We start from the raw sequence: 22,306 nt of genomic DNA, 5'->3' as shown, positions 1-22,306 counted from the left end.
TGTTCCACATTCTTCATCATCCCTGCTGCAATCTCTTCCTACTTGCTTTAGCTCTGTGTCCTTTCTGAGGCTGTGGGGCCATTAGAGGCGCATATATCAGAATAATGATTGTTTTCAGTGCTACTTTGTTACATTATTTTCCTAACAATTGTAGCTTCATATTTTGGGGGAAAGAAAGCTCATAGGAATTTGAATGTGGAGACAAAACAGAGGGGAAAAAACATTAAACCACATCTTCAGTTTGAGATGACTAAATAAGAAGTGAACTCTTTTAATTCTTTAACAACTTCTAAGCTATAAAGAATGATGAAAATATTTCTTTTCTATTTTGGAAAACCTTGACACATAAAAATCTGTGTTCAGACAGTGAGAAAGTCTGAGTACTTGAACTCAGGGACCTGTGCCTCTTTCAGCATACAGTATTTGACTCGGGTACTATCCTTGCTTTGTGTTGTATCCAGCATGACTGACTGAAGTGTATCAGATAATCCCATTTCAACTTTATGTGTAATTGACATCCATAAAATTATAAAATTGGACCATTTTAAAAAATGAAACTGTAGCGAAAAATGGGAAACTTTTTTTGCCTTCCTAAGTAGGGAAGTATTTTAATAGTAGAATATGTAAATTGAATTTTGTGATGGGATTAAGGAAAATTAGTCGCCAAGATGTTAGCAAACAGCTAAAGAGATCTGTCAGAGGAAGCCAGCAGTCACGACTGGAGAGAGAACTTAAATGTTAGGTGATGATCATAAATAAGTGAATGATAAAACAAAAGCAATTGCTTCCTAGGGCACACTCCAAGAAATGACAAAGATCTATATGGAAACTGGAAAACACTCTAAAACACAGGAAAGCACCTCAATCTGTGGTTTTACATACATTGTGCAATTAATTTCTACATGAGACTGGGAGAAATCACTGATCCTCATTGCCAAATTTCAGTTGGAAGGGGAAAAAACATCGCATTCATGCAGTTCAGGATAGATAGATAAAAATGAATTAAAACAATGATTGTAGCCAGTTACCCAGAAAATCTGTGGCTCAAATAACATAAAGGAACCTGTAGACAAAAAAACCCTAGTGCCTGCAGGGGGATGGTGATCCTAGTGAAAGTCTGCAGGGATATAAGGTCTGAATAGCCATTTACTAGCTCTGCACCCTAGAAAAAGGGGTTTTGATATAGGCAAGTACATGACATTTGGAAGACAGATAATTGGTGCAGTAGTTTTCATTTCAAATTCAATATGTCCAAGGATGAGATTTCTTATAGAAGAGAAACAATTTAAAACAGAAAAAGTTAACTGTGAAACAAAACTTCAGCAATCAGATGAAGACTGGGAACATTTGAGAACATTGGAGAAATTTGCAACAATTGCAGGGGAAAATAGACTGAAGACACTGCTGAAGGCAGCTTCAGAGAATTGTGCCGAGAGAGTTACCTTGTGAGATTTGAAAAGCCATTGAAGAGTTCAGAATTTATCCTTTAGGCCTGGGTGAAATGAGCAGAGAATTGTACCTATTTTTATTACAGAGAACAGAGGCTTTGGTTATATTTTGGACTCTCAACCAAATTCCCAGATAACACACATAACTGACATTATAGGAAATCTGGCCTTGTTTTCAGCTGCTTAAAGCACCAGGTAATGTGGTAGTTCCTTTCCCTCTGCCCTGAGTCCCTAGTCCATGCTCCCTGAGGTGCAGGGAGGCAGGTCCTTTCGGCTGGTACCCTGACCAGCTCTGCCTGCCAGCTGAGGCAAGCTCCTGGACAGAGATCCAGCTACTACACTTTAAATCATGACCTCCAGTCACTTTGAGGCAGTAAAAGAGGGAATCTTTGCTCAGAAACTGAGGTTTAGAAGTTCTGACACCGACCTTTTTATTTTCTGCAGTGCTTTTGCAGGTATCCTGCTCGTGGCAAAACGCTTGCAATTACATGATTTTTAAGGTGTCTTCCAAGCCAAACTATTCTATCATCCCATGATTTTCTGATTTTCTGTTAATCAGACTAATATTTTCTTTTGTTTGCTTGTGCTTTCTTGCTATGATCCTACATACTGGCATCATATCCAAGGTTACTGCTAGAAGGCTGTTTTTACCTGCCCATGAAGCCTGTTTTATAAAATGGCATCATATCTTTGATTCAGAGTTTTAACTCAAACACACAAATTATCACACAAAATCTACCTAAACACTTTTAAATTAGGAAGACTTAGGCATTTTGTGTCATGGCTACCTCAAGAACTACCTCCTCCTTTTGTAATTACTCTACTATAGAGTATCAGCTGTACCTAATTTATCAAACAGAAAAGATGTTAAGAACAGGTTAGTTTTAGAAAAGGATTCTTCACTTTCTACCATATTTCTGATTAGAGATCAGGAATCACTAAATTTTAGGGGAGTCTGTGAACCTTTCCTTCTTCCTTAGGATTTATTTTTTAGAAACAACACTATGTGAAAAGAATCCTTTAAGAAAATGTAAGAAATTTGTGGAAGATCATAGTATTAAATAATGTTTGGTTTATGAGATGCTGTATTTATAAATCAACTATTGCATTAGAGAGGTTTCTTTAGCCTCAGGTTATATTGGGCTCATTTTGAATAAAAATCTGAGTACTTTGATTGGGCACTGGGGGGGATGTCAGTCCAAAACATGTCTGGAAAAGACTTCTTGGGTCATTGGTACCACAGGTCCCTTGCTGCAGGATTTGGAATCCATGAGGTTTGAGAAGATTGAGCATTTGCAGGTGGCAAATGCTGTTTTTCAATTGTTGTTTTTCAATCTCTCATCAAGATGCATTAAATGTTTTGTGCCACCTGCCCTGCTCTCCTTGTACTTCCACAGAAGTGCCAAAGGTGCATTAAGCCTCGAGGTCTGTTGCTTTGCCACAGTCCTGTTTAGGAAAATTAACTAGTGCGAATATAGGAGGAAACAGTCAAATGTAGATTAATTGAGGTAAGAAATAATGATGCTGAGGTAAAATAATATTAGCATCATAAGTGCTGATATGATGAGATTAACAGATTTCTAAAAGAGCTTTGGAGTTCAATAGCAAGGAACACATCTGTTCTTCCTTGCAAGTGAAATACTTTTAGTGACCTTTTCTTTAAAAAGCTGCACTCACAAGAATACACATTTATTATTTAACATTTTGTTAAATACTTCTGCAAAATCAAAAGATAATGTACGTGCTCTGAATGCCTAAATGTTGAATTTAAGAGTGGAATGAAGTTACATTCCTGTTCCTTTTATGGTTCTCTCTACTGACGATTTATTTTCAGAACAAATAAAACTAACATTGTAATTAATGATCCTTTTATGCTAACTGTTTTGGTATTGTATTAAAAATGTTTCAAAAGGAACACATGGCATTCACTGGCATAAACACTGGTGAAATTGCTCCATTCTGCTTACGCCTGCTTCTCCACTGATAAAATTTTCCATCAGTCTGTCTATATTATATTTCTATTTTTGCAAGTTATCACTTTTATGAGCAAATACAGTATTGTTTGACAAAATAGGAGGAGACAGAAAAGTCCTGATCTACATTATTAAGATCATATTATATAATTAATTGCCACAAAACTTATTAATTCTAATTCAATATGACCAGATGAAGTAAAATACAGTTATGTTCAGAAAAGTATCAAAATATTGTGTGTTAATAGCTGGGATACAATTCAAAAGGAGTGTGTTTTTCTGGCATTAAAGACAAAAGGAGGTGTAAAAAAAGAGTGTATGAAAATAAGTTTACTGGCATAGTGTTAGTGCTCATCAGATGATATGAATGAAGGTTCAACATTCATTCAGGAAGTGGGAAGAGCACCAAGTGTGCAGCAGACCACATTTCTGTCAAAACAGCCAGGGAGCCAATGACATAACAGGTGCAGGTTGGGCACAAGAATTTTAGGCACTCAGTACACTCTACACATCAACCATGCACGGGGCTAATCTTCTAATGAAAGTTAATTCCACTGAGCTCTACTCTGTCTAACAAGCTTATATTAATTTCTCCATCACTGAATGAGTATCCCCCCAAAATTTATTTTCTGAATATTCACCTTTTCTCTCTTGCTGAACTATAATAATCTAAATATTTTTTACCATGAGGGATAGTGGTGTACATATATATGTAAACACAGTGAGTAAGAGAGAGAACAATCATCTTCTCTTCCCACAATAAACATTCTTCATTTCCCCTCTTTTTTTTTTAATGGACACAAAACACTTTGTTCACACACTATTATTTTCTAGCCACTGAACTACCATGTAACCTAAACCTGAGAGCCTAAAACTGTAAAAGAGAGATTTTTACCTAAAAGAGAAATAATTTACTTAGTTTATAAATATGCAATGCTATATTTTGTAATGGAGGAAAGAGATTCACTCAAAAATTATGTATAAATAAGTATTGATAATATGGTCCTTGCCATGGCCTACCCACAGTTGTGAACATAAATTTTCAGTTTTTCTTCAATCTAAATGCTATCTTTGCATCTAGCTTAGCTATGAGAGTGAAAGGAAAAAAAAAGGAACTTGATGAGGAACAAAACTCAGGACAAGAGGATGAATCGTGAGGGTTGTTAAAATTCAGGACACTGAATTTAACTAAGGTTAAATTTATGGACATAAAAAGGGAAAAAGTCTGTCAGAGAAGTAGGCAGGGAAAATAATTTTTAACTACCAAGAATGTGAGGGTTTGCTGACAGACAGGAGAAACCAAAGTATGCTGGACTGCAGGACAGGGCTGTGTATACAGCACAGACCTCTACAGCACAACAACAGAACTTGACTACTGCTGGGAAACTGTTACTGTAAAATCGTGTTTGCCTTAAAAAAATTCATTGTTTGTAATTTTCTCTACAGGAAGGCCAAAACTAATCTCTTTTTGCCCAATATCAAGTCATTCCTGTGTCTGTCATATTCCATCCTAGTAAAAATAAGTACTCTGTGCTCATGAAGCTAAGCAAGGATCTACAATTAAGTCCTGAAGAAAGTAAGAGGAAAAAACAGCTCCAGGAATAATCAGTGGTGAAGTCTTTAATTTAATTAAATTTAATTAAATTAAATTTAATTTCAGTCATTCTTTCAATTGATCTTCTTCCTGCTTAGGGCTTAGGCTTTTGCAAAACAAAGCTTTGGTGTGTTTTGAATCTTGTAGAGTGGGTGGAAGTAATAGTCACCATTAAGAAATCATTTCCATGCCTTCATGTAAACCTCACTCTTCTTTCTTGGAGCATTTCTATGGCTTATTTCACTCATGACTGTGATGTATTAAATTTTGCACATGAATTGCATATGTAGAGGGATCTGTAGATGGTCCCTGAAGCTGTCTCTTGACAGATCAGAAGGAAAAAATCCCATACCCTTTTAATGCCAGTTTATTGCAACAGTCAGAAATGAAGCTCTTGCTTGGCTTCCAGAGAAAGCATAAGCATAGGCACTGTTACATGGTGACTTTGTCATCATGTCTCAGTTTGGAAGACGGGAGTGGAGTTCAGTTAGAATAATATCCATCATATATATAGAATATATCACTTTTCATCAAGAGAATTACAGAAAGAGAAATCCCTTAATCCAGCTACCTACTACAGATGCCAGAGCCAGCTTGTACACTCTCAGGAAGCCCATTCAGGAAAGGAGCAAAAATTCTATTAGTTTCTGTATGTTGTACAAATTGCATTTTTAAAAAGAACTCAGCCTTTCTACAATATGTTAGGAAAACATTTATTTACTGGCTTCACTTATATACATTTGGCTTTAGATCTGGTTGAGAGCCCATAGTCCCTCAGAAAGACATTGCAATCCATGCATCTATGACCCAACTCACACATTCAACTGGCAATTCTCCGCCCAGAAGTGAAAAGTGATGGTGACAGTGAGAAAAGCTCCATTTCAGGACTGAAGTATGCCACCAACATTGGTTGTCCTGTCCTGATGCACCAAGAACCCAGCAGTGCCCAGTGCTGCAGCCAGGAACAAAAGCTGCCCCAGTAAAAGGTTCTCCCACAGACACCTGTCTGCCTATGTGGACCTTTTCCTCCTCTTACTAACTTTTCAACCTATGAAACACGTTTATTTTCATTGCATGGTAGATAGAGGTGTTAACTTTCTGGGGGTTTAATGAAAACAAGGAGCCTGAGCTGAGGCTGGACTGTGCCAGTCACCACTTGCACAGCTTGTTTCCCACAGGAGGGATGTGGGAGGGAGGTGAGACACCTCCATGGATGTAGGAGGTTTGAACAAACCAATCTCTGCCAAATCAGAGATGTGATATGCTGAATAGGAGATGTCATATTATTGTTCCAACGAGAGATGTAGCCTCCAATGGTCCTAATATTTGTAGAAAAAATTAAGTTAGAAAAACATAAAAAAACTTAAAATATGTACACAGAGAATACATATATGTGTATTTATTACAAATCCAGGACAGAAGTGTGCACCACTCGAACACATTTAAATCAGTTATGCTTTGAGACTGCAAAATTTTGAGAATCTAAATTTTTTTCAAAGAATCAAAAATTTTCTATTTTTCTTTAAAAATTAAAAGAGATATTTCAAAGAAGCACCTCAGAGGCATCCTAAGGTAACACAAAAATCTAGATGAACTTTTAAATAAAAATAAAAAGATAATTTAACACAGCTGTCTTATGTTTTTTAATGTTTGAGGATAGCTTTGTGAAACTATAACCTCATTTTTGTGTCCCCAACAAAGCAGTGATTTTCAATTACTAATTTTGCTTATTAGAAACAATAATGCTTTTTTATTATAAAATTTATTTTAATATTAATTACTTAAGAATGAATATTAAAATCAACAGAGGATACATTAACCATAAATATTTACTGATCCCAAACAACAGCAGAAAGCTAATTAAGTCTTACAAGGAGCAGGGAAGAAGAAAGCGTAACACTGAGGAAAGAAAGGGAATTGCTCTCCAAGTTGCTCATGTACTCTGCTTTCTCAGGATTGCCCATGTCACTCCAAGCAGTCCTACACAATTCTGTTTTACAAAAGCTTTTCTCTTTTTCTATAATTTTTCCCAGCTGCTAGTCTTCCTCTAACTGCCTTGTTCCTGATTCCCACACTCTAATGCGCAGCCAGAGCCATGCTGTCATTTAGTCCCCTCCCGTGTGTGCCTGCTTCTCCCTCTTTCACTGACATAATTGCTGAATTTCTCCATACTCCACTTCCCTCACCTCTTGACTTTCTCTCACAATAAAGTCTGCATTGCTGGCCCCTGCTGTGGTTCATCCTCATCAATCACTTCTGCTCTCAGACTGAAGCTCGTCTTTGTTAAAAGTCTTCTCAACAGGCTCCCGCTGCCAGCCACCGACCCTGAGCCCTTCATCCTGGACCTGCACACTTTTACTAAGCACATATACCTGCCTTTGATGACAGTATTATCCTACCATATTAGTAACTTACATTTATACTGATTTAAGACCCACATCTTAAAGACCTACTTTCACAGAACAGAAATGTTTCTTCTTAGTATTTTTAAAGTATTTTTTTCTAAAATCTAGAAAATTCCTAGGAGGTCACTTTTCATATCTGATATCATGTCAAGGATAGTTACTTTTGGGGATATCCAAATTCTCTGTGCTGAAAACAAAAAAGCAACCAAATATGTTCACATCTTTAGTGTTTAGACACTGGACAGACATGCCATAACTCAGGATGAGAGATAGAGAAAAAGTAGGAATTAATGGGCTGAAGGTGGAACTGGAGAACACAGTTAACTCTGCTGAAGGTAAGGAACTTAAATTTGCTGAAAATAGCTAACTGCCTACAAAGTTTTCATTTTCATATGGAAACAGAATTCTTGGTGATATTCCAAAAATTTAAATGGAAAATAATTCAAAGATTTTAATTAGTTTTACTTGTGTGATCACTGACTCTGTGTATGTGTGTGTCTGTGTGTGTGTGTGTGTGTGTGTGTGTGTGTGTGTGTGTGTGTAAAAGAAAATAATTAGGAAACACAAAGCTGTAAGTCAGAATAACAAATGTGGAAATAGAGGCTACAATAGGATTTATATGTAGGTACTTATTTGCTCTGCCATCTACCTTATCCTCCTCAAATTAATTATTTTTGTGGTCTACTTATTCATATGTAGATGAAATTAACCAAGGCATTATAAAATTGTAGGGAGTTATGGACAGTACACACAGATAAATAAATCCTCCATCCACCCCATGTAGGGGTGACTGCACAAAACTAATTTTTTCAGGCTATGTTTAAAGTACAAGAGACTGTGATCATTTTATTTATCCTTACAGATATAACCTTAAATAATCATAAGACTGAGAGCTTTAGAGGTCTTTCCAGAAGGAAGTCTTCAGGTTCCTTTCTACTTATACTACGTACCTTCAAATGCCAGATGAGTATAGGATGACACTAAGGCCAAATCAAATGATAAAAAAATTTTCTCTATTAATGCTGATGATCTTAGAATATGCAAGTTGGACACAACTGGCACATGTTTAGATTCCTGTCCCCACTGAGAAAAGACAAGCATGGTTGTAAAATCCAGGATCCAGCTTTAACCAAAATAATTCATTTCAAAATTGCAAAGAATTCTTTTCCCAGTAGGGTTCTGTTCAACAATTCCTATGATCAGCCAGCACGCTGCATGAAAGCATTTGTTTAAATGGAATCACAAAAGGCATGCATGTTAATGACTTCTACTGAGCACTTAGCATGCAGACTGCTTCATAAGAAAGATGCTGAAATGATTGATCTGTGTATTTCTACGTGGCCTGACCTCTGACAGGTACCAGCTGCTGGCACCTGGCTTTGGCAGTGCAGTAAGAGAGCATGAGGAGACTCTGAGGCTGCACACTGCTGAGAAGGGGTGCTCTAAAGGTAACTCCTGGGGCAATATGGTCTTCAGCCACTGATGGAACAGCACAGGAAACAGTTCAATCCAGACTTCTATCTGCATTATTTAACTGCAAGTTAACTGCAAGATACTTAACTGCAATTACTTTTCTAAACTTCCTGGCATTTCTGTCCTTTTCCTGATGCAGACATGACTTCGGCTATTGGTTAGGTGGTGAAGTTAAACCACAAAGCTCAGCAATGGCAGTAGTGACAGAGATGAAGATTCATCTAGTTCTTGTCCCTAAGTAGTATTACCAAAGAAAGAGAGCAGAAGAGAAACGAGGTTGCTTGTGTGTGAAAAGTGGATTCACATGTCTTCCTCCCCCTTGTGAGAGTCAGAATTCCTCAAATGAACTATTAACTTAAGTGGAGGTACTCATACACTTATTAGTAATCACTGTACTTGGCTGATTTCCAATATACATAAATAATATTCAACTTCAGAAATGAAATCAACCTCCAAAATAAAATCAGAACACCTTTAAAGCAGACAAACAATAAAAAGTCTGCCTAAACGTTTTTCTTCCTTCAAGTTATGCAGATTCATACAAACCAATTTTATTTTCATCTTCTGGATGGGAGCTCAGTTTTCAGTCACTCAAGGCATACAGAGATTAGGACCAGAAATTTTTCAGTTACCTACAAACTCGACCAGGGAACGAACCAAATGCTTGCTCTGTAGATATGTCCAAGAACAGCAGGGAGGTCAGCACTGCTAGTGAAACAAGAGGACATAGCAACTGGGAAAGACTGACAGAACAAGGAAATATAGCTGGTAGGAGGAAGAAGTTCTTTGTCCTGTTCAAGAAAAAGAATGCTTTGGTGAAGCAAGCAATGCTTCTCACTAGATCTTCAAATTCAATGGTATTTTTCTGATGTTATCAGAATATGATATCATGGCATATTTCATATTGCCTTTCTAGAATGTGTAATTTACAAATTTTAGAATATCTAAAATAGAAAGTTTCTACAGAACTCACCTTTGTATTTTTAATGTTTTAATATGTTATCTTTTCTACACAAGTATTTAAATTGGCAGTGCCTAACTGCAAAATATTACATTAATTTAAAATTTTAAAAAATATTAAAGACATCCACCTTATGAAAAAGTCCGTATTACTGGTAACAATTAATTTAGTTAATCAGAGGGAAGTAATTTTTCCTTCACAGTAAAGATTTGTTCTTCACAGGTCTTATTGCAGCAAATAGTAACAAGAACAGTACTTATTACTGTGAATATTTTCAATTAAGTCTCAACATGATTTCATAGACTGAGCTAAAAATAATTTTTGCTGGCACCAAATTCTAACCAGAAAAGGGCCAACCCAAAATATTAGACTACTATAGTTACAAAACAGAATAAAATCTGATTGTAACTTTTGGAACAGAGATTTAATTAGTATAAGAAAACATATATAGTTTAACATTTAATATTGTAATTCAATGATCACAACAGTAAAAAATTCAACACTGTCCTTCACACAAGCATATGCAAGCATAGAAAAAAGTCCTAAAAGAAGATAGAAAAGGACAAGCCCCCCCTCCCACTGTTAAGGAAACTATGTTTCACTTACCTTGCCAAAAATGTAAGACTGCTAAAAAAATATCTCCCAAAGGATCTGTTTATCTTACATAGGTAGACTAAGAACCAAACACAAATTATTTAGGGATAAGGAAAAAGTATTTTTTTTTCATTTCTTAATTGGCAATTCACCTTTTCCTAGACAGACGGCATTACAAATGGTTTGCAAACAACTTGAATGTTTTCATCCCTCAATGTTTTGCTCCCTGAGCATGAAAAGCGAGTTTAACTGAACTCGCGTATGCCTAACAGTATTAGAGAAAAATGTATCACTATGTTCAAGCAATACTCAAAAGCTAATAACAAAACCTGTACTGACATTTAAGAAAAAAGTGGAGGAATTCCTCAGTTGTACCAGAATATAAAATACTGTATCAATAATGCACAGTTCACCACTGCTCTCCTTGAGCTAGATTCTCATGTTTCCACTTCATTTAGATGCACTTGGAATGTCTTAATCCATTTCCTCAGTACCCATTGGCAAAGCATTTGGTATTTCTAAAGTGTAAGGATGGTTTTTTTTACTTTCTTAAATTTTAAAAAAAAAAACAACTTTAACCTGTAGTTCTCCAATAATTAAGAAGCACAATGTACAATCCAGAAGGATAGAAAAATAACTTCATAACTTCATTTTCATGTTGAGCTAAAACAGAAAGTAGAGTATTGACAAGTTTTAGATTTATATTATGGCACTCCATTGTCTTCTGCTTGTCTCAGGTAATTTCTCTTTTCTGTTCTTTTCTTATCCTCCCCTGTGTTTGTTTCACTTCTCTATACAGACTGCAAAGTCACATATGAATGAAAAACAGTTTAGTATTGGATACAAGTTCCTAGAATGCACAGGAATCTGTCATCTCATTCCAAAGTAAAAAATCTGGAAAATCCTGCTCATAGCCACAGTGGTACCTAAGTTGCTCAAATTCAGTACTTTTGTCCTAATTTTCCTTCTGATTTTGATTCTGCACAAGCTGAGAAACAACTGACTTGCCACCATGGAGATGGTAGGGCCCTATCCTAAACATGAGCGTTCAGAAAACAAAGGTCCTGCACATTCTGCCTCAGGGACAGATCTGACAAGTTTTTAAAAATGCAGCTGCAGAACATGGCTTAAGAAATTTGGTTTTGACTGCTGCTTTATTTTATTATGTCTCTAGAGATGCAGAAACCAAATGTCTCATATTGCAACTAATCAACATGTATCTGTGATTGGAGATCTGTGTTCAGAGCCCCTCCCTTGCTGAAAATAAAGTTTCCCAGTTTCTTGGACAGTACCTGGCATACATCATCTGGCATGTACCTGAGATGCACTGTTTTGCAAACAGAAGTTTTTTGCTAGCACCCTAAAAAAGAAAAAGGTTCACCCAGTATGACAAATAAGACACAGATATGAGACCTGACTGTAGGCTAATAGGAAGGGGAACTTGATTGTGAGCAAAAGGCTCAGCTTCCTGATCAAATGGTTGCTTGTGCATTCATCAATGGTGCAGTTAAATAATTTTAACTTATTCTGTTAATATCATTTCTCCTGTAGGGCTCTCTGTTAAGAGTTTACTAATAGTGGCACATGTAAGTTCTGGGTGATAGTATCATCACTCTTGTTCCCTGGAAGACAAAACCAGTCTAAAGAGCCTGGAGATGCACTGTGAGTCACAGCTCTGCTCATTGCACACAAAGTGCCTGGAAATATGGATTGCACAACTGTATTCTCAGTACCTGCATGATTTCCCACAGTCTGTACACCCTGTGGGGTGCTTAAAAGCAGTTCTGTAATTTTCCCTCCCTGTTTTATCCCACAGAGAGCATGGATTGCTTGTGTTTGTAACACAGACACAGCAGCCAGCTGAAATGGGCAACAGGAGAGTGCAAATTGAATTTCATTAGGACAGCAACATCCATGGAACTTGGACACCAGTCGAGGCCAGAGAGCTGCTCTGAATTAGTCTGCACAGCATGCCTCTATTACCACCTTTTCTTTTGAGGCTATTTTCATGATTTTTTACTTTCAGGCAATTATTCTATCAAATCTATCCTTACAAAGAGAATTCCATTTATCAAAGGGTTATTAATAGTATTGATAGCATGGTAGTGTTAAAGACATATATTCAATATTAAGATACAACTTGCCAAAAAACATTAAATATTGTATTCCATTTAAGTAGAAGGAAAGAAATCCTGTATTATTATGAAATGTTAAATTAAAAAAAATATGCAGCCTTAATGAATCTGTAAATATAACTGGTTTGGTTTTTTTTGGTGTGCAGACAAAACTAAACTGTTCAACAGCAAAGTACTACAGCCCTCTTTCTACTGGCCTTTGGAGATCTGAAGTAAATCTCCCTCCACAGAACAACATTATTTAGTGGTTCACAGAGCAATGGATAGATGAATATTGTCCCAGAATAATACAGAGTACTCATTGAGCTGGCTATGTACAAAATTGACAAAGCTAGAAATATTATTTAAACTGAGAAAAAAACACAACCAAATTTTCTTCCTTGAAGTATAAACTACATATATACACAGAATTGTAACTACAGATAAGTAAGTATCTGAGACATTTCAGGCAAAGTAAAAATTGTATTATTGCCAAGATATGAGATTGCCCTAAAAAGTTCTTCTCTTCACTCTCAAGTTTCATTAGAATGAAATCAGAGCCCTCTTTCACAGAATAATGAACAAGAAATTCTCATATATCACATGTTAACTAAGGGATTAAAAAATCCCAAAAGGAGTTTTTAAATGGAAACTTTCTTAAGGAAAGCCGCTTTTCCTTATGTAACAACACAAAAAACCCAAATCTTGTTTACTGCAAAACCAGAAATAAATTGGCTCTAGAGTTTGGGGTTTTTAATGAGATGTATATTATTTTTTAGCAGAGCTCTTATGAGAATTCTTCTGCTCTGAAAAAGAAAAATAGTATAGCGGTATCCTTACCAAGAAAGATCACCCTACATTTCTCTCTATTTTTACCTCTAATTATGAAAAGAAAAAAATTTTGTGGAAGGTCAAGCTAAATGTTCTGATCACACTTAGAACTTTCTCCTTTTTCCCCCCCTTATTAATGAGTTCAAGCAGTAATATAAGTAACTTTTTTTTAAGTAAAGCAATGCAGACAATTAATTTTTTAAGGATGAGTAAGGATTTTTTTTAATACTATAAATGCTTACAACCAGGGGGATTAGTTTTACTTCTACCACAGGCAGATGGAAATCTTACAGGTGTACACCTCATTGAGTTGATAACTAAGTTACAGAAAAGTTTGATGAGTAATTTGTGACTGAGGCAGTATGGCTCAGTTGGTGTACATGATCTGCACCTTTTTTCCTCAAATGAAGCCATTTATTCTTACTCTCCAGTCTTACCACAGGGCTTCCTTCTCATCTGCCTGGAATTTCTCCTCCTATACGGCACAAGGTGTCTCCCACACTTTGTTGTGAGAAATGTCTTCTATAAGATCATAGCTAGCATTGGCAGGAGTTCAGTTCTGGAATCTCAACTCTGTGTTTGTTTTCACTGCGTCCATCTCTCAGAAAAGCTTTCTGAACTTGTGAAGACTCAAATATACACCTACTTCCTCTACAGAAAATCTGTTAAGGAGAACTGCATAAATTTTGTACTGCCATATCTTCTTTCCTAGATTTTTCCTACATGTAGAGGAAAACAGAATTTAATGACATTTTAAAGCCATTTTAGTTTCCAATTAGAGTCTCTTTATTTATTAGCATACTTTTCAGAGTTTTTTTAGTAAAAGCTGATTAATTCTCTTGGTAATGTGTTTATTATAATGGTGCCTTCTCTTTGGTAAAGGATTCAGTTCACAATTCTCAACTAATGAGTAAGATAAATTTGCCCTAATCTCTTGTCAGCTGCTAATCCTATATTTCTATCAATGTATTATGTGTTCATTTTAAAAGTAAATCAGATTACACATCAAGAATATTGATGCAAGTGTAATACTACACATTAAAGCAATCTATTACATTATCAGTCTGTCTCTGGAGAGGAAATAAACCCCCAAATAAATGGCTTGTTTCAAATTGCCTGTATTATATATGTGATTTAAAAAAAATTAAAAAACATGTCCAAATTTAAAGTCGTAGATGATAATTTCAGTTGCCATTTTGAACACATAAATTAGTTCTAGGGATAGAAAATAATAATAATGTCTAATATGTAAAGAAATACACTTCTATGCAGTAAATTGTATGCTTACCATATACTATCTCACTTCAGACAATGAAAGGCAATCAATGTAGTTTCTCCTTTAGTTACCACAATTCCAAGTGATTAAGCACCCTCTTTTTAATAGGAACCACATTGACTCTATCTGTAGTACAAGACTGTTTTTATATAAATCAAATTTTGAATTGAGAAATGTGAAGTTCTATACCGCATGAAGACCAATGTTACCAATAGATTCCCCCAGTTATTCCATAAATTGAGGAAATTTCTCTACAAACCACATCTTTGGTTCCTAACAGTGAGTGAGATTGTTCTACTTGTAATTACAGCATTTCAGACTGAAGTTTCAGCACCCTACAAACCATACAGAATCCAAAATCTGGTTTTAAACAGAAATAAAATAAAATCTAACGCAAACTTTTTTCTCTGAGATCTAGTTCTCTTATATTTCTTCTAATATGTAGCCGTGAAATATCAAAATTTCTAAATACCTTTATCTCTTTTCACTTTGGACCTCTCCAGAATTTTTTAAAATGGAAGTGCCTCATTTTGATAAAAAACTATCAAATTCACACAACATCAATCATCATTTTGTTGGCACAGAATCAACTGCTGTTTGTACTTTTCCTACAGAGAACTATAATTTCAGTAATATATGGCAAAGTTTAACGCCAGCATAATTATGAAGGATGTCAAAAGATCTCATAACTGTGTCTCAAAATTCCACTTTAACAGGCCTATAACTTCATGCTATGTATGGCATCCTAGCAAGAGGTCTTAGGTGACATGGAGCAACATGTTTCAATAAAGCAAGTGCAGTTCAGGCGGCGTCAGTTCCCCCAGCACCACCCGCTACGTTTACGTGTGCAGGGTCCTCTGAGCACAGCACCTTGGAGCGGAGCTCTCCAGAGACACACAAGGGCACTGATTTCTATCCAAATATAGTTACAGCCCCTGCAGGCATTACTGCACTGCTCACTCTCAAGTCATGCTGTTACTTCCTTTTTTCATCTATTTTAATAGACTGCATCTACTGTAATCGCATACCCAAAGACATGATGGGACTCAGTCTCTGAGAGCGCACTGAACCCTGTATGGGTGACTGAACATATGTGATGTGTTGGTATATATGATCCATGATTCTGATAATATGATTTAAACTGCTTTGGCTCTTGGATATAATCATCCTACAAACACAACAGGTTTTGGCTAACTAAAGAAAAGACAAAATATTTACCTTGCTAAAATAGAAATGCCAGCAAAATTAGGGAAGTGAAGGCACAGAGGTATTTACCTGCCAGAGACAGTGCATGTAAATTGAAAGGGATGCCTATGATTGCATAATAAGAGGACAGCAAAGATTTTACTCATTAATGAAATATAACTGCAATAATAGGTATGCATCTCTATAGAAGTCTGATAGTCAGTTCCCTCAGGGCTGACCAGTAGGAAAACAATTTCATTACAGATATGAATAGCTAAGTCTGTTAAGTATTGCACTTTGCACTCTATTTTCCTCTGTAAAGAAAACTGTCTTTTCCACAAGGAAGAAAGCCTGTGGAAATAGGACCCAAACATTACAACATGAACTTCTTCTAACCCATCAAATGTTAGCTTCTAGAATTGATAGCTTGATTCAAGAATACGGAGTATACCTTTAGCTATTTCTGGAGTACTGGAAAGGCACAGAAGCCAGAAATAAAATTAATTCTAATTTAGCTTGCTACTCTACCCTTCAGTATCTTGTAATTTACTGAAGTCTTAAGTAAAAGCTACCTTAAGAAAAATTACTTTTCTGTCATGCTCCTTACCCATAAAACAACTGTTCCTACCTGAAAAGGACTACAGACCAGAATAAAAAATCCAGTTCTGTATCTATTTTGAGTGTCAACTTCTTAGCACTGTGACAAATAACAAGAAATAATATAACTATAATTTGAAAAGACATTTAAAATTGACCTTATAAGGCATGTCTTGTAAGTCTGATACACAGTCCTGAAAACAGTTATGACCTACTTTCAGAAAAACATCTGGTATAGATTTAGTTATAAAATATGAATGAAGAAAACCACTGAAGTAAAATTATACTTTACAAAACACTTGAAAAAAGCTTCAGAGACAGTCATTTCTACACAGATTTCCATATGAGCACACAACTTTCTACAGAAGTAGTGTTATCTTCTGATATTGGTATGCTTTTTCAAGCCTGATATGTAAGGAGATATTTAGCCAGCCTATTGAACTATATAATGTCTTCAGAAAGTACCTAGGAAATTTTTATACTTAAACCAGTTTCTACATGACACCAGTGCCCTGACACCTGAATATCTCCTGCCTCTCTGTTCCAGAAAATTGTACTTTATAGGACACCTATAGGAATTGAGTGTTTTGTTTCCAGATTGTACCAACACGTGATTCCATGTGCAGGCACCTACCATCTGAGGAAAGGAACATGATGAAACAAGCAAGAGAAATTTATGAGTTCATTAAACACCCTTACTGCAAGTTTTAATCCTCTGGTACTAATGTATAATGCTGGTATCCATCATTTTCTGTAGGATGTACCAACGGATGTAAACAGAATGGTTTGGAAGGGATGTTAAACACCATCTACCTACAACCCTCCTGCAGAGGGGGCAGGGACACCCTCCACTTGGGCTGCTCAGAGCCCCGTCTAACCTTGCCTTAAACATTTCCAGGGATGAGGCACCCACAGCTTCTTTGGGCAGCCCGTTCCAGTGTCTCACCATTCTCATTGTGAAGGATCTGAAGACATTCAATGTGTGACCACGGTCACACTTCATGGTGTGACCTCACCCTCACCAACCCAACAGGCCATCACGTTGTGCCACTGTAGACACAGAACCATGCACACACCTCTTCCAGGGCCTGGCATGTGGGCACAGGCCTGCTCACCACAACCAGCAATGCTTGTGTGACTCAGCTCTTTAAAGAGGCCAGCCCTGAGCACAGGCCTGTCCCAGGGAGCAGCCGAGGGAGACGGGCTGCCAGCCACAGCCATGCAGGTTCCCTGGCTCCTGCCGCTCTTCTAACAGCACCGAATTACAGCTCCTCACTCAAGAGCTTGTCAGAACACTCTACTCATGGTCAGTGGGCCTAAAGACTTTGAGTACTCTTTGAGACACTTATATTTCACATTTGTCCCTGACTGGAGTATCTAATCAGTCACTGGGAAACCAACTGGATGTAACAGGGAAAATTCAGCTTGAAAGTACCAAATAACAAAGACAATGTGGTAATTAAATCAGATCTAGACCAGACACAAAATACAGATTCTCTCTAGTGCTGAGACATACTTGAGCAATGTACAAAGAGCTGACATTCTTCATTTAGTAGCTCTTATGGCAAGAGAGACCAGATTAGGCTATAAATAGTTATGTAGTGCATTGTATATGATTTGATATTCAAGTGCATCTATACAGTTACATGGTTCTGTACTATCACAAGACAAAAATTTAGATTACCAGGTGAGCAAGTAATTACTTTTTATTTTTGCCTAACCAGACACTTCCCAGATTTGTCTAAAGGTGACTTCATCTTTTATCTGTCAATTATTTCAAAGAAAATAGAAATGTACATAGTAATGTAAACTTGCAGGTTTCCATTACCTGCAAGCAAGTTGGTAAAACACAAGGCTTGCTTACTGGTGGAGTCATCAGTGTCTGCATGATATTCAGAGCTTTCTCTATATACCTTCTTTCCCCTCTTCTTCATTCCCTCCTGTTCATACTGTCTTCAGTGAGCCACACGGCCAAGCTCCCTACCCTCTTCTGCACTGTTACCTCTCCTTCCTTTCTTTTTTGTAGTTCTGTAGTTTCAGTACTTGAAATGGCACTCACATTCCCCAAAAGTTTACTTAAAAATTTACCACAGTTTCTGACAGTGCAAACCATTGTTTTTCTCCATTTTGTTAAAACTCTTATCACAAAGTTGTTTATCACCATAAACAACTCAGTTGTTTGGAAACAACTGAGAAATGTCTTATCCGTGTTTGAATGGTGGTTAGCACAATGGAGACCTTCAGATGGGTCACACACAGCAGGTCACTGTAAACTTACGTTGAACCATATAAAAACTTCACAACAGTTTATCTTGAATACTGAGAATACAATATATCTTCTGTATATACCTTGAAATATATATATGCATACTTATATAAATTGCTTAAATTCTTCTTTTATATGAATGTGATTCAAATGCAAGTAACTTTTTTCTGTGTAAAATACACTTGTCCTATACAGTGTCATTATTTGACATTGAGCTTTTCAGAGTGCATTATATGGATTTTCCCCAAAATAGGAAGAAATAGAATAAAATGTGTAAGATTTAAAACACTTTAAGCATCAAAGCAGAAAAACTCTCCATTTTCCTAGGTAGCATTTCAGCATCCAATTTGAACTGAGACATACAGAAAAGAGGAAAACTTCTACAGATGGCAAATATGCTTGTAGGCTGAAAAAAAAGTAATTAAAAAGCAATAAAACATTTGCATTAAAGTAATATAGAATAATTTTGTTCAGGAAAATTGTTTTCCTTCAAAATAAGGTTGCATGTTCAAAGGTGAAAAAACCTCATGTTGAAATACCCAAACACTATCTGTGACAAAACAAAAGGCATCTTGCAACATTTCAGCAACCCTTCACAAACTTCTGTAAGGAATTCCCCCAAATGGAAGTACAGGTTATGCTGGTTCCTGAAAAGCTGAAAAGTAAGGAATCAGGGTATTAAGCAGGTTCCACAAAGCAGAAAATAAAAGCTTCGGTCCAACCTGAAAAGGATCTTTGCTTAAAAAAAAAGTTTAGTAAATGTTCAGAGAAAAGAGATAATTGACCATTTTCTTCATCCCATAGAATATTGTTGATGAGGCAACTTCAACAGGATCTTCAACTGATTAAACTGTAATACATAAGTATTATGTACATTTGAATGGTAAGTTGAAAGGGGGGAAAAAAAAAATCTAGTTCCTACCAGTTTGGCTGAGTTGTGACGTGCTACGGCTTTTTCTTGATAGCCCCACGATGGCGACCATCTTTGCACCAATGCTGGAGCGTCTCTTTTTGCTGCCACCACCAACAGTGCCCACTGCCGTGTCCGACTGGCTGCCATCGTTCTTCTCCAGCGTGTACATCTCCCCACTGATGCTGGTGCTCTTAGTCATGTTCTTTCCTGAGACGGCCATCTGTCTGCTTTGCATTTTGGATGTAAAGACACTGTCAGCCAGTTGACGGATAAACAGTGCAGACAAAGAGTAAAAAGGGGAAGACAGAAAAGGACAGGTTTCAGATGGAAGGTTTTGGGAGACTGGAGGGTAAAAGCAGCTAATCACACAGGTAGGGTTTGGCTTTAAGAGGTAAAAGGAGAAAATTTAATTCTAGGTTCTTGGTTGGTCCACTGTAAAAATACTTGACTCATCAAAATTGTGTTTTAAAATACAAGCTCTTATTTACTGATCGACTTAAAACATATTACCAGCAAAAGCATACCAAAGAAATAATGCATCCATATATAATATAGTCACTATTTGTTTAGAAAATTTAAGTTCTGTCGTCAGTGCCATGCACCTCTTCTTCTGACATATATACACACAAATAATGTATTTTTCTTTGGGAAACAGACACTTGATTCATTACTGAGTGGAAAAGCACATCAGTCTGAAGCCCATTTTTGGTTACTAAACATTCAGATATTTCAAGGATGTTCTCAGTAATCTGGTTTAGCTCAGTCACTGTACAGTAATGAACATCCATAGGTCTTCCCTCCATCTCTGCATCACCAAATACAGGTACTACATATGTATTTCACACAACACTTGACTGTTACGTGGCATGGATCATCAGTACTGATAAAATGGAATTCAATTCTAATGTATCTTTTGTACTCATTTAGAGACTGTGTAAACGTGCTCTATGTGGCTGCACACATCTATTTGGCTAAACTATCTGCTGCAGCACTTCACACGTCCCAGGGGAACCTGATCTACCAGTGGTCCAGGCTAAGGGACCTTTCCTTTCCTCAGAAATGGCAATCTACACTGGTGACAACAGCACTTATCCAAATTTTGCCTTGACATCCAATTGGTAGGTGTCTGAACAAATATCCAGAACTGGAAGCTCTGTGGGGTACATGTGGGCCTGCATATATATACAGAATTTTCTATTTCTGTGAAGTTCTTGCACTGAGCTTAGACCTTTATTATTCTTTTCAGTACAGTTATGCTCACCAACAAGTCCCCATGAGATGCCATTTTAAACAATCCACAAAAATGTGGGCTATTTCTGGAACTCAGGGGAAATTATTTTTTTTGTTAAACCACCAATATATAAAGGCTAAAATTAATATTTTTGCTTTTTAAACAGATTTTCAAATACATGCAAAGGCTGTTGCTAGAACTTTAGTGCTCAGCAAATGTCTCTAGAGCAAATTTTTCTGAGTATAGAAAAATATATACTCCTCTTCCTTTACCTATAGTGGTCTGAAATCTATTACATATAAGGAAGGCATTATTTTTTCTTTATAAAGATTTTGCAATACATATTCTGTCAATAATTTATCTATGGAATTAATGCAGTGCACTCAAAAGTAAATGAAGACTTGTAGCTTAGCCACAACCCCCAGGGAAAGCCAAAAGCTAGTTCATAGCAGAAGTAGACCTTTACCATTGAAAAAAATACTGAATGTATTTTTCTGGGAAGTTACAAGGAAAAACATGAATGAGAGTTTGGATCAGCAGATGGAGAAGCATAAAACAAAGCTGAGAGAGAGCCATAGTGGCCTTGCCTGGACACACAGTCACAGAAGACTCAACACAGTGGTAACCTGAAAGCTTTTTTTCTTACTCTCTTTTAGGTCTCTTTGTTGTTATATGTTAGTACACACTGATTCTCACTGGTGCATTTATCACCAAGGGAGGAGTGGGATAGATGTGGGTAAAAAGGAAGGCAGGGAAACAGTAAAAGAGAATTTGTATTTCTGTGTCTTATTAGCACCATGTGAAATTACTTTTTAGAGGATAACATCACATGCTATATTTCTATCAAACTAACACCTCCAAGAATTCAAAGAGAACAGATGACACAGAAACTAGTTCTCAGTTTCAACATTATCTCGCATGTAAAAAAAAACTGGAGTTCTAGAATAAACATTGCTCTGAAGAGCTAGTGTCTTCAACTTTACCTTAAGCCAAGTTTTACTAAAAATCTGAAAATTAGAGGCCCTTATTGTGGGAAATGGAAAAATAGAAACTTCCACAGATGCTGAGGGGTTCAGTCTGCAGCCTTGGAAAGAGCTTGGGTTAATGTAATGATGAAAGTACACAGACATTGGGTAGAAAAATTATAAACTTATGTTCTTGTAAGAATGTGCCTAGAGTGGGGAAGAAATTATATTAGGTAAAATAGTTTGAGGTTTGAGCTGTAATAATCTGACTTACAGAGTAAGTAAGAGATCTAGAAACTGTAATAGAGGTGTGTGTATGAGTATGTGACCTGTCAGCTTAGTGGCTAGGAGACAGAGGCAGTGCAGCAAAATTAAGCAAGGGTGATAGGTTAATAAGTGAAAACAAGTTTCATGTCAACTGTCTATTGGACCAAAAGGTTATATATTGCTGTGAGAAGAAGAAACCCATGACTACCTTGA

The 22,306-nt window shown here is 36.6% G+C and overlaps 1 protein-coding gene across 45 annotated transcripts in view; it reads right to left on the bottom strand.

The window, feature by feature from the left end:
- RIMS2 (regulating synaptic membrane exocytosis 2) overlaps positions 1–22,306 on the bottom strand; it is a 443,102-nt gene that overhangs the window by 33,990 nt on the left and 386,806 nt on the right. For 28 of the 45 annotated variants that reach the window (XM_033512408.1, XM_015618869.2, XM_033512391.1 and 25 more), the window contains one exon: positions 19,640–19,881. The exons of 13 other annotated variants lie outside the window; for them this stretch is intronic. In XM_033512408.1, the coding sequence (XP_033368299.1) occupies positions 19,640–19,881 (242 nt within the window). The remainder of the gene's footprint in view (positions 1–19,639; positions 19,882–22,306) is intronic. 4 more of the 45 variants (XM_033512414.1, XM_033512381.1, XM_033512385.1 and 1 more) reach the window with 2 other exon arrangements.

This window comes from Parus major, chromosome 2 (genome assembly GCF_001522545.3).
Source record: "Parus major isolate Abel chromosome 2, Parus_major1.1, whole genome shotgun sequence".
NCBI lineage: Eukaryota > Metazoa > Chordata > Aves > Passeriformes > Paridae > Parus > Parus major.
This window is presented reverse-complemented; position numbering and strand designations above follow the sequence as displayed.